The 12,698-nt window shown below is 45.5% G+C and overlaps 1 protein-coding gene across 14 annotated transcripts in view; it reads right to left on the reverse strand.

Moving 5' to 3' along the window:
• Window positions 1-3,163: 3,163 nt before the first annotated feature.
• The window catches only part of CD6 (CD6 molecule), a 70,803-nt gene continuing 61,268 nt past the window's right edge, over window positions 3,164-12,698 (reverse strand). For 10 of the 14 annotated variants that reach the window (XM_033919638.1, XM_033919636.1, XM_033919644.1 and 7 more), the window contains 8 exons: window positions 11,126-11,266; window positions 9,241-9,342; window positions 8,901-8,999; window positions 8,641-8,712; window positions 7,356-7,493; window positions 5,566-5,667; window positions 4,050-4,131; window positions 3,164-3,532 (listed from right to left, as the gene is read on the reverse strand). In XM_033919638.1, the coding sequence (XP_033775529.1) occupies window positions 4,055-4,131; window positions 5,566-5,667; window positions 7,356-7,493; window positions 8,641-8,712; window positions 8,901-8,999; window positions 9,241-9,342; window positions 11,126-11,266 (731 nt within the window). In that variant the 3' untranslated portion in view covers window positions 3,164-3,532; window positions 4,050-4,054. The remainder of the gene's footprint in view (window positions 3,533-4,049; window positions 4,132-5,565; window positions 5,668-7,355; window positions 7,494-8,640; window positions 8,713-8,900; window positions 9,000-9,240; window positions 9,343-11,125; window positions 11,267-12,698) is intronic. The other 4 variants (XM_033919633.1, XM_033919639.1, XM_033919637.1 and 1 more) reach the window with 4 other exon arrangements.

The raw sequence follows: 12,698 nt of genomic DNA on the forward strand, positions 1-12,698 counted from the left end.
AGATGCCAAAAAATTGATTTTTTTTTTGTGAAATATCATTATTTTTATTTAAAAAAATCACACTTCTGGCTTATGGACAGTGTGGCAAGTGAATCTTCTCGTCAATCTGGCAACGACGCTAATGAATGAATGTCGGAACCAGTTTGTTTACATAAAGGTAGTATCATATGGAATCCGTACATATCAAATTTAGAACTGTAGACTATCCCAATCAAAATTTATAGGATTTTAAAGTTATGGGACAAATATGTCCCTTGGTCCTGAAAGGGTTTAAACATCATGTATAATAATAATAATAATAACTTTATTTTTCTATACCGCCATAGTCAGTCGACTTCTAGGCGGTTCACATCAAGAGAAGGCTGGACATTCAGCAAATTACAAATGCATGAGGGGAAAGTTACAGGAGAAAAGGGTTGTAGGGGTATACTAAAGAAAGGCTTAACGTGGATACTATTCCGGCTCTATTACGATAAAACAGCCTTCAGACATACTATGTGATTTTCTTAGAGTTCAAAAAACTACGAAGTTGCTCTGGTAAAAAGAATACTTACTTAGTCCCGGCATATTTTACTAGGCATTTACATGGATAACTAAGCAAGAATGTGGCTCCCAACCCTTTTACTTCTTCCCGCATATCTAATATAATAAAGCCCTAAGCGCGCACGCGCACTCCCACCTGCATGCTCCCGTTTTCCGTGAGCTGTAGGGACCCGCAGGTAGGAGTGCGCACGCGCGCGGCGGCGCGGAGCCTGTCGGACGCGGCGGCTCTTGCATTCTGAAGGATGTGAACTGGCCAGGGCGACGTCAGCGGGGGCCGGAACGGACTTTAATTGCTGCTTCCCAAGCTTCTCCTCCTGCTCCGGCTGGGCCCACTTAAAAAAACAAAACAAAACCCAGAGCTCGCTTCGGGTCTGGCAAGGGCTGCGGGTCCTGAAAACTTCCGATTTCAGCAGCGTCTGCAGCACTCTACACACGCTGCTTCGGGGCCTTCAGTAGAATAACGAAAAAGTTATTCGCGGTTTTTCGGTATTCAGCAGTGGCAATCATGCAGTCATTTGTTATAATAAATATTTTTTTTTACATTTTTAACACTCTCTTTTCTCATCCTGGCTTACTGATTGTTCTGCACACTGTGAGATGTGTGAAGTAGATTCTCAGCTCAAGTCTTCGACTCCCTCTCCCTGGGTCAGCCAGGGTTGTGAATTCCTGGGAAGCGTCAGGGGCTTTGGGGAGGAGGGAGACTCGTCAATGCACAATGGTGACACCTAGTGGCTGGATCTAGAACCCACTGTTGCAGGATCCAAAAGGAGCCCTGGTGCATGGCCTCAGATGGAGGCATGTTATTACAATGACTGTACTGAGGGGAACACCAAATGAAGGGGAAAAATCCTTAAGCAGTTTGAACTAAAATCTCAGGATGTCAGATCCCAGCCTCAGTTGACTAAGTTAGAGGATAAGCAGGAGAAATTTACCAGACCTGGTTACATACGAGTTGCCATGCTGGGACAGACTGAAGGCCCATCAAGTCCAGTATCCTGTTTCCAACAGTGGCCAAACCCAGGTCACAAGTACCTGGCAAGATCCTAAGGAGTAAAAAAATATTTTATGCCGCTTATTTTAGGAATAAGCAGTGGATTTTCCCAAGTCCATCTTAATAATGGCTTATGGTCTCTATACTTCTAGTAGTGAATGAGTTCATTTTGCACTTGAAGAGGGGGGAACTGAACTGGACTGTCCACATGGAAAATTGTAATATTCTACTCTCAAAATACACCTTAAAAGCACAGGAGGTGATTCTATAAATTGGTGCCAAGATGTGGGCACGACTGTGAGAGGGACAGATTCTTCAAACTTTCGAATAATAAAAGAACAAGAGGGTATTCGGAAAAGTTGAAAAGGGACAGATTCAAAACGAACGCTAGGAAGTTCTTCTTTACCCAACGTGTGGTGGACACCTGGAATGCGCTTCCAGAGGATGTAATAGGGCAGAGTACGGTACTGGGGTTCAAGAAAGGATTGGACAATTTCCTGATGGAAAAGGGAATAGAGGGGTATAGATAGAGGATTACTGCACAGGTCCTGGACCTGTTGGGCCGCCGCGTGAGCAGACTGCTGGGCACGATGGACCTCAGGTCTGACCCAGCGGAGGCATTGCTTATGTGTGCTTATCACCAGTATTATAACGGTATCTGGGCACAGCGAAGACATTATAATAGGGTTCCTAGATGTCCGGATTGTCCCGGATTCTCCTTTTCGAGGACATGTCCGGGGCTCCGGACGGCTTTTCAAAACTCAGCACTTTGTCTGGGTTTTGAAAAGCTTCCTCTACATCACGTCGGGCAGGAGGAAATCCGTGCATGTGCGGACGCCAAGCGATAGCGTCATATGCACGCCCGCGTGATGTTACCGCGTGGCATCCGTGCATACACGGATTTCCTCCTGCCTGACGAGAGCCGGGGGCGGGGCTAGAGCAGGATTGGGGCGGGGCTGGGGCATAAGGAGGCGGGGATGGGTAGAATGGTGAGGATTTGGGGTGAGTCTAGGGGGATCCGTGTTTTACTATAGTAAAATCTGGCAACCCTACATTATAAGGTAGCTCCTCTGGCATGCCATTGTATGTCAATGGCTGGTATAAGTTGAAACGTCTAAGTCAGGGGTGCCAAAGTCCCTCCTCGAGGGCCGCAATCCAGTCGGGTTTTCAAGATTTCCCCAATGAATATGCATGAGATCTATTTGCATGCACTGCTTTCATTGTAGGCTAATAGATCTCATGCAGATTCCTTGGGGAAATCCTGAAAACCCGACTGGATTGCGGCCCTCGAGGAGGGACTTTGACACCCCTGGCCTACGTTCATCATGCAATGTGCGCGCCTGGTACCATTTTTTTAGGCTGCACATGTCGCTTAGTGACACATTCAGGCTGCACCTACATGTCCCCCCACCCATGTCTGTGCCCCCCTTACAGCTGGTCATTAACCCCAGGATTCTACATATGGTGTCCAGATTTGGGCATGCACCAAGATGTGCACACAAAGTAGTTGACTAGCACGTCATCAATTGTCAATAATTAGGTGGTAGCAATCAATTATTGAAGTTGATTAGCATCACTTCAGAAAACTAAATACTGCAGACTTTTATTCTCAAAATTGTTTGGTCGGTCTACATGAAGGAAAACGTTTTAATCAATATAAAATCCATCAGACACTATCTTATTTACAATACATTTTATCCGTCGTTTCAGATACATTCTTCAGAAAATTAAAATAGATATCTCTTTAACAAGCTCCTCTAAAGAGTTTTTCAAGGCTCGATTACATTCCAGACATTGCAGACATGTGTGTGTGTTTCTTGAAGCAGAAAGGAATATGTTGAGGTGATTAGCACATTATATCTTAGTTTTGGAAGTTGGTGAAAGTCATTCCTCGGTATTTCTTTCCTTTGCTCTCCTTCATGGTCCAGAGGTGATCGGAACAGGAACGGCCTCCCTTCATAGTCCAAATTCTCAGTATGCAGCCTGTTAGACAAAACACTGACACACAAATGGTTGTGTTAATTGAATCCGGCTCTGAGAAATGCACCGGGAGGGGTATATACACAGATATTAAAATCTAGGCGCTGGCATTGAATATCCCCAGTTAGTTCATCTGATGGCTGTGAACAGCTTACAAGCCACTTATCACCACAGGCTGAATATTACCCCTTTTGTTTTCAGGTATGTACTGGAGGCACTGGACAAAAAAATGAGTTGCCCAGGATCACACAGAGAGGCAAAGGCTAGGATTAGCACTCGGGAACAGAGAGACAGAGTCTTTTGCCATATATCACATAGACAGTGAGTGGTAGAGGGAAGACTTGAACTAATACCCCAGGATGACACCAGTTTTAAATACTGGGTCACTTCTCTAAAGATCTCAAGTTTTGAGAAACTTGAGATCTGGCTGTAAAAGTCCTTTGACCCTCTGCGTATAGGGTTGGTCTGTAAGTTCCCTTTTTTAGGTGAGGGGGACAGAGAAGACAACGTCCAGAAAACATCCCATTGTGATCACCTTTATTACGTGGAAGCATCAATGTCGTCGTATTCACAATCTGTGGCATCTTCCTGCACTTGGGGGCCCGAGGAAGGAACTTCTGTTACCACAAACAAGATAAATTAATACAATCACATGCACTCATCAGCACAGAGGCCTACAGCCATTAGGCTTCGTGTTCTCTCAGTGACTTAGCTATGCTCAGGCCCATCCTGTCTGGTCCCCTAACACACTTCCACAGCAGCTACCTTGCCCCTCCTCCCCATATCTCTCTCTCTTCCTTCCCCGGATTCGTCTGCAGCCCAGCAACTCCTCCCTCCACATCTACCTCGTCATCTTCACAGGGGGCAGCAGTGACGCACATCAATTTCCCGCACCTGTCCTGCAGAATTCCCTCTGTCACATCCCACCCTCACTGATGTCACTTCCTGTTTCCTTTCTGGCAGGATGCGGCGGAGGATAGCTTGCGTGGCTGGTACGGGCAGCAGATGTGCGTTGCTGCTTCACCTTGTGAAGACGCCGAGGTAGACCAGGGAGGAGGACTCAGGATATATTGCAAGGAGCAAATGCCAGATCCAGGGGCAGAGCAGAGGGATAGAGACAAAGAGGGGTTAGTTTTGGAAGGCCCACCCAAAGTGACAGGTCTGGCTATGCCACTGCGCTATCCCGCCTGATTATCCCGATGGTTAAGACCACATGAATAAGCTAAGTACTTGGAAAAAAAATTTTAAGTACTAACAGCCTTTAAGATATAATGAAGATATTTAAGTTTACACTTTAAACTTTGCACTTTAAATTATTTAAATTGGATAGTTGTTAATAAGTAACCTGCACGTCAAGCTTAAGGCAATGACTACATGGAGACTGCATGGAGATGTTCTGAGGTTCTTTAAATCAAATTTACACTTCCCCCTCCGTATTTGCGAATTCCGTATTTATGGATTCGCTTATTCGCGGTTTCAGATCAAAAAATACATTTTCATTTTTCAGGCTATTTTAAGCTTGTAAGCCCCCCCTTAAGCCTTACCTGGTGGTCTAGTGGGTTTTCGGAGCAGGAGCAATCTTCCCACGCTCCTGCCCCGTGCAGATCGCTCACAGGAAATGGCTCGAGAGACTACGGGAGCTCAAGGTAGCCATTTCCTGTGAGCGATCTGCACGGGGCAGGAGCGTGGGAAGATCGCTCCTGCCCCGAAAACCCGCTAGACCACCAGGTAAGGCTTAAGGGGGGACTTTCAGGGCTTAAAATAGCCAGGGGAAGTGGGGGATAAGGGCAGAACCGGCTTGAATATTATTCACGTTTTTTAAATATTCGCGGGCCGGCTCTGCCCTGAACTCCCGCGAATACGGAGGGGGAAGTGTAATGGTTTAGATGTGCGAGTATCACTAATGGTGTGTCTTTCGAGATATATATTGAAGACTGGTTCAAGCTAAAGGATAAATTGAGCCATATTGAATATTGTTTCTGAAATAGGAAACATGCATCAATTTTATTTTTTAAAAAGTTCATCATCTTGTTTACACCAGGTGGGCTCACCTGAGATAGGGAGCAGATTCTCAGATTGAGGAAGTCTGAAATTTTCATACCAGCCTTCTTCCTCAGATGAAGTGCTAGATGTGTCTTCTGTAGCCCGTGAGGCTGAAACAAGCCAAGCATATATTACATTACATTAGGGATTTCTATTCCGCCATTACCTTGTGGTTCAAGGCGGATTACAAATGGATTGTCAGGACACTAGAAGTATTTAGGGAGTAGTTTGTACATTTCTTTGAGTTGCTAAGGATTACATCTGAATTGTCATGGTATTAGAAATACATATGGAGTAGTTGCAGGTGATGCTTGGGACATTTCTGATGAGTTGGTTCGGTTTTATGTGTTTTTTGAATAGAAGGGTTTTTATTTCTTATTTGAAGGTTATGTAGTCTGTGGTTGAGGTCAATAGGCTGTAGAGTTGGAGGTTGAGTGGCTAGGAGGTTGTCGTACAGTTTTTTTTCTTTTGACGTTTTTGGTTGGAGGGTGTGTGAATGGTGCGTGGGTTCTCCTATGTCTGGTTGGGTTCATAGACAAAACTGCCGAAGACAAAGACGTGCGCCGACAACTGAGCGCAAGATGGAAGCGGCGCCGAAGAAAAAGTGTTTTTAGGGGCTCCGACGGGAGGTTTTGTTGAGGAACTCCCCCCCCCCCCACTTTACTTAATACAGATCGCAGCGGCGTTGTGGGGGGTTTGGGGGGTTGTAACCGCCCTCATTATACTGGAAACTTAACTGTTTCCCTGTTTTTTAGGGAAAAAGTGAAGTTTTCAGTAAAATGTGGGGGGTTACAACCTCCCAAACCCCCCACAACGCCCCCACAACGTGGCGCGATCTATATAAAGTAAAGTGGGGGGGGGATCCCCCCAAACCCCCCGTCGGAGCCCTTTAAAACAGTCATTTTCTTCGGCGCGCGCCTCCGCGTTGCGCTCAGTTGTCTGCGCGCGCCTTTGTCCCGGCGCGCTTATGACCTGACACCGTCTGGTTGAGGTGGATTGAACTAGTCGATTGTTCCAATAGGCTGGGCTGTCTCCGTTTATTGCTTTAAATAGTAGGCAGTAAAATTTGAAGTGTATTCTCGCTTGTATTGGGAGCCAATGTGAGTCGTGGGATGCCTCTGTGATGTGGTCAAATTTCTTCAGTGAGTAGATCAGTCGTAGGGCTGTGTTTTGTATTGTTTGTAGTTCTTTTATCCCCCCACCCCCCCCCAAAAAAAAAAAAACCCCACCTATTTTATTTCACAGCATATCTGTAACTTACTTTATAATCCGTGCTAGTAAAAACTCTGATAGCTACGATACGACCTTGGATGTTGAGGCATAAAAACTGAAGTGTAATCGGCTAGAGAAAGCTATTTTGTTGTGTCATGCCTGTAACTTTAAGATCAGATGTATTCAACAATGTGACTCAGCAAAACAAAGAGAAGACCCAATCCTCCAGGGTGAGAACCATCCAAACAATAAAGATGTGGATGTTCTGAAAGATGATTCATTATTCGCTCTTTGCAATAAAAATTCAACTATAAGTTCAAATATATAGTACACATGTGATTGTCCAACCGGACCCAACATGTGACATCACATGTCCTCAAAATCACATTGTAGGAAAACGTTCAATAAAAATTATCGTTGTTATTGTAGGATTTTTCTAACGTTTCTCAGGTGCCAGAACATATTGCAGTGGTTGAGGAACTTATTAAATTTTACATTAGGAAATCTGGAAACTAACAAAAGGCAGAAACTTAGGGCAGGTGAATGGAAATGTCTGTCAGTGAGATTACAACGGGAAACCTCTTACCCTGAGGGGAGGCAGCCGAAGGTACACAGGTAGGCGCTGGGTAGGGGCTAGAGATGGGCTGATTGTAGTAATTTTCTTGCTCCTGTACCTTCTCTGACAAGGAGCTCTGAGAATCAGGTCTGTCAGCATCTTGATAACCTAAAAATGGAGACAAAAAAGAATTTTGAGCATTTCTGTAAGACATGGAGGGGCATTTTCAATGGGACGTCTAAGTCCGACTTTGGACATTTCTCACAAGTTGTCCAAAGTCGGGGGGGGGGGGGGGGGGGGGGACAAACAAACACCTATTTTTGAAACCAGCAAAATCGCTAAATGTCTAAAAAAAATTTTCCCCCCCAAAATCATCTACTTTGATGTCTTAGCCAACAGGACATCCAAACTTAGGACCATTGGTGTACAATCAAAGTCTTCAGGTGATTCACCCAACCCCATGAAGGCCCTGAGGGCACTGCTCTGAATTTGATTGACTGAGCAGGCAGCAGGCAGAGGCTATTCAACCAATGAAATTCAGATCAGCACTGTCAGGGCCTTCAGGAGGTTGGGTGAATCCCCAGCCCTAGATCCCTGCTTTTTTTGTTTGTTTGCTTTTTGCTTGATGCAGTTTGACTGATTGAGTAGGCTGCCTGCTCAACAAATCAAATTGCATCAAGCATAAAGTAAAAAAATTTAAAAAAAAATGCAGGGATGTAGAGCTGGGGATTCACCCAACCTCCAGAAGGCCCTTTATTGACCCAACACGAGCCGTGTTTTGGCATACAAGACCTGCATCAGGGGTCGTCCAATGAGCAAAATGCAATTACCAAACTTCAGGGATCAGAATCATTCCTAAAGCCAGAGCACAGAGTGCAATCTCTTAGTCCTGTGTTGCTTTAGCGGCCGGCCACATGACTAAAACGACCATTTTTACCAACGAAAACCAGTGTACATGCTCGTGCCTAAATTCTATATTCTATAATAATGCACGTAATTTATAGGAACGCCCACAGCACACCCATGCCCCTCTCGTGGCCATAACCTCTCTTGAGATCCGTGTGTCAGAATTTACGTGCACCACTATACAGACTATGCTTAGAAATTTTTGTGCACATAAATTCTAATTAGTGCTGATAGTTGCTTTTCAATGGCCAATTATCAGCGCCAATTGACTCAAACAATTAAGTTGCATGTGCAGTTTGGCCAAGCTGCCAAATTTGTGCCTGCAACTTTAGTCCCCATATATGGAATCTGGGGGTATATGTATATCTCATCCGTCTTCTCCTAAGTGTGTGCCACATTCACTTCCAACCTTCTTGAAGAGGTGCCATTGGCGTGTTCTTCTGCTGGACGTGGTCATCTATCGGTTTATAGCGAAGAGAATCTGAAAGAAAAATATGAAAGAAAATTTAAAATTTGTATCCTAGGATATTTCTTTTCACTGTTTAACTGGTCTGACCATGCAAAATGCAAGGATTTGACTTGATGAAGGAATTAATCTCCTTCACTCATCTGGACCCATCTTGGGGGTGGCACAGGCAGAGATGAGCCTAGAGCAGAGGATTTGCTCACTGTAAAACGTCGAGAGAGCCAGAGGAGGCTTACTGCTGAAATCATAATCTTCGTAATCAGAGTCCTCAGATAGGTGGTGGGCGGAAGACAGGGCAGGCTCTGTAAAAAAAAAAAAAAAAAAAAGGCACCAATTATCCGAAGAATACTAAGAGGATCTTCAGGAGAGTATGAGATATAGAAAAGGTCCTGAGGGACAGAGATACTCTCCTTTGCTTTGATAAAGTTAACTGAACCACGTTAAGGAAGAAAAGTAATCATGACGAGAGGACAAAAGAGAAGCAGGAAGGAGAGGGGCACACGAGAGTCAGTAGCAGATAGGGAAGATGGGAGGAGCATCTACCTTCAATCTTTGCAGCGATGCTGGCAGGATTCCTGTAATCATTGCTTTCTATGGAGGGCATGTTGGAGGTTTGCAGGCTGTGGTGTACCAGGACCGGAGCAACTAATGAACCAAAAGAGACTGAAGAAAATGAGCTGGATGTGTTCTCTTGGTGACCTCCCGGAATCACAGATAGATCTGGCATAGAGAATGACACGGTGACAAAATTCATCACCGTTCCCGTCCCCGCGGATAACCGCGGGAAACCATCTTCATGTCATTCTTTAAGGAGAGAGGGAAGAATCAGAGTATGAATGGCCACAACCACTGACCCGCAAGCTTTGCTTTGAAGAATGCTGAGATTGAGCAGCAACATTCCAGAGCAGATATTGTGATGTCATAATGCCTCATTCCACCAGTGCCTAAGAGCCAATCACATCAGTGATGTCACAATGGCTTCATTATCCTTGGCTCACATAAGAATCAGAGTATGAATGGCCACAACCATTGCTTTGAAGAATGCTGGTGTAGAAGGACTGAGGTTGAAATAGACACTAGAAAATGATATGGGATTATTTCCCGCGGTTATCCACGGGGACGGGAACGGTGATGAATTTTGTCACCGTGTCATTCTCTAATCTGGCACTCTGACTGTGACGTGCCAATGCCCAGCATCTATCTGGGGCTTTCACGAACTTCTGTGACTAGGTGGGGGGGGGGGACCATGACTTGGAGAAATCCATCATTGGTTGTAATAATGTCTGTGGTAGATCCATAACTGGTAAAACTATCAATATCTGGAAATGTGATGGTAATGGGGAGGAGGGGCCTAGTAGTTAGAGCTGCTGCCTCAGCACCCTCAGGTTGTGAGTTTAATCCCAGCCTGCTCCCTATGACTCTGGGCAAGTCGCATAACCCTCCATTGCCCCAAGCGCCATCTTTGCGGGGGGGGGGGGCACCAACGCCTCTCCTCCTCTCTGCTCCCCCCCCCACGTACCTCTTCAAAAGTTTTCTGGCACAAGCAGCATTATCCACTTGTTGCTCACGTTGGCCTTGGCTCCCTTCTGATGTCACTTACGGGTCGCAGGTCCACCGCCAAAGTCGCCCCCCATCCTCCTCGTACAATCTCAGGAGTAAGGAGCCCTAATTTTTTTAGTCTTATCTCGTATGAGGAAAGAGGTTAGGGCTCTTCAGCTTGGAAAAGAGACGGCTGAGGGGAGATATGATTGAAGTCTACAAAATCCTGAGTGGAGTAGAATGGGTACAAGTGGATTGATTTTTCACTGTCAAAAATTACAAAGACTAGGGGATCTACCAAGACTCTACAAAGACTAGGGGATCTACCAAGACTCTACAAAGACTAGGGGATCTACCAATTAGTCTGGTAATCCCAAGACTAGGGGATCTACCAATTTTTCACTGTCAAAACTTACAAAGACTAGGGGAATTACCAAGACTCTACAAAGACTATGGATCTACCAAGATGATAAAGGGGTTGGAACTCTTCTCGTATCAGGAGAGAGGAATTCCAACCCCTTTATCATCTTGGTCGCTCTTCTCTGAACCTTTTCTAGTTCCACTATATCTTACCAAAGGTACACCAGGTAGGGAGTGACGGGGGGTAGGGGGGTGGAGGGAACCTGAGAGAGAGCCATGGGCAGGTCCTGGAGGAGAGGAAGAGATATCAGACCATGCTGGGAGGGACAGAAGGAGGAAAAGCCAGGCAACATATGATTAATTATTAACTGTGATTACGTTTTTTTAATCAGAATTAATAACGAACACATTAATAGCAGCACTGATCACAATTAAAGTGCAGCTCTAAAAAGAAATAATTTGATGGAGGCCCTGAGATTCAGAAAATTCTGGGCCCTGGTCTCCTTTCCCCAGAGCTTTCAGTAATCACCTTGTTTCTTTCGCCTTCTGAAGACAAAGAAAGCAAAGGCCAGTAGGGTCCCCAGGAGAAGAACGGCCAGAATAATGCAAATACTTCGCAGGGTGGGGTCCTTAGAGGTTTCTGTCCCATTCTTCACCAACTCAGGGGCATCTGAAGGGAAGAAGACAATGAAGATGCAAATAAAGAGACTGCAATAAGAAAACGGAGGCAAAGGTGTAAGCTAAATCCAAACCAATTATTCTCTACCTTGCGTAGCAAGACTCCACAATGCGCTTGCCTACGCAGTGACAGGAGGAATGTCCCAGGTCCTCACTGCTTAGGCGCCTGGTATAAGAAGATCAGGGAGGCTAAATCTCCCTGGCCAGAAGCCTCCAATTTTCATGCCAAGCCTTGGGCTGTCTGGATCAGGAATGCTCCAGATGCTGGCATTGTTCTCTCCGAGTCCAGCACCTCTCCTTTCCCGCAAATTCAGGGTTTCTCCCATTTCTTCCTCCCCACCCCTAAACCCCCCCCCCCCTTATTCCAGCATCAGTCCCTCTAACCTGATTTGGTCACCGATGAATCAACTACAAAAGCCCGGGGAAGAGGGAGAGCTGAGGACAGCGGTAGCAACAGGTTAGAGATGCAGCTTGGGCCAGCGAAGAGCCAAAGAGGTGCGGGGCGGAGAGGTGGAATGTTGCCAGCACCTTCACCAAGATGGCGTTTGGGGCAGTCCACCCTCCACCCCGCCACTTACTATGCCACTGATTTAACCATGTGTTCATCCTCTCCTCCTAGCTATTCTTCCCCTGCCCCCTGGTGTTTTATCCTCCCCCCCTCTTCCCCTTAATTAATTTGTTTTTAATAATGTAATTATTAACTTTCCCCTCCCCCTTTCCCCTCCAGCTCATGTTCGTATTTGTAATTTGTCTATTTAATGTTCACATTTCCACCCCCCCCTACAAAAATTTATTTTAACCTTTCATTTTTAGCATTGTAAACCAGCCAGGTGCACATCGATGGTCGATGTATTAAAATTAAACTTGAAACTAGAATATCTTCTCTCCTCTCAGCTATCCTTCATAAGAACATAAGAAGTTGCCTCCACTGGGTCAGACCAGAAGTCCATCACGCCCAGCGGTCCGCTCCCGCGGCGGCCCATCAGGTCTGTGACCTGTGAAGTGGTTTCTGACTAATGCTGTAACCTACCTCTAGTTCTATCTATAATCTACCACTAGTTCTATCTGTACCCCTCGATCACCTTATCCTTTAGGAACCTATCCAAACCTTCCTTGAACCCCTGTAATGTGTTCTGGCCTTCAGAATTTTGTCTTATATGTATTTAAACAGGGATTTTTTTTTCTAGTGAGAATTTATTGGACATTATTTGAAATCCCCTGGAGTGTAGTCTCCTATTTTTTATTTTTTTTGGGGGGGCTGTGTTTCCTTTTGAAGCAGAGCTCCCACTCTCTCCTGGGAACAGCTGATTGCAGCAGCAAGAGAAGACTCAACACTAACCCCCTACCCACCCACCCACCCACATCCCCACACACACATTGCTTTCAGTTGTCTCTGTCCTCTGGCAGGAAGCTGCAGTGTTGGT

This window comes from Geotrypetes seraphini, chromosome 14 (assembly GCF_902459505.1).
Source record: "Geotrypetes seraphini chromosome 14, aGeoSer1.1, whole genome shotgun sequence".
Taxonomy (NCBI): Eukaryota; Metazoa; Chordata; class Amphibia; order Gymnophiona; family Dermophiidae; genus Geotrypetes; species Geotrypetes seraphini.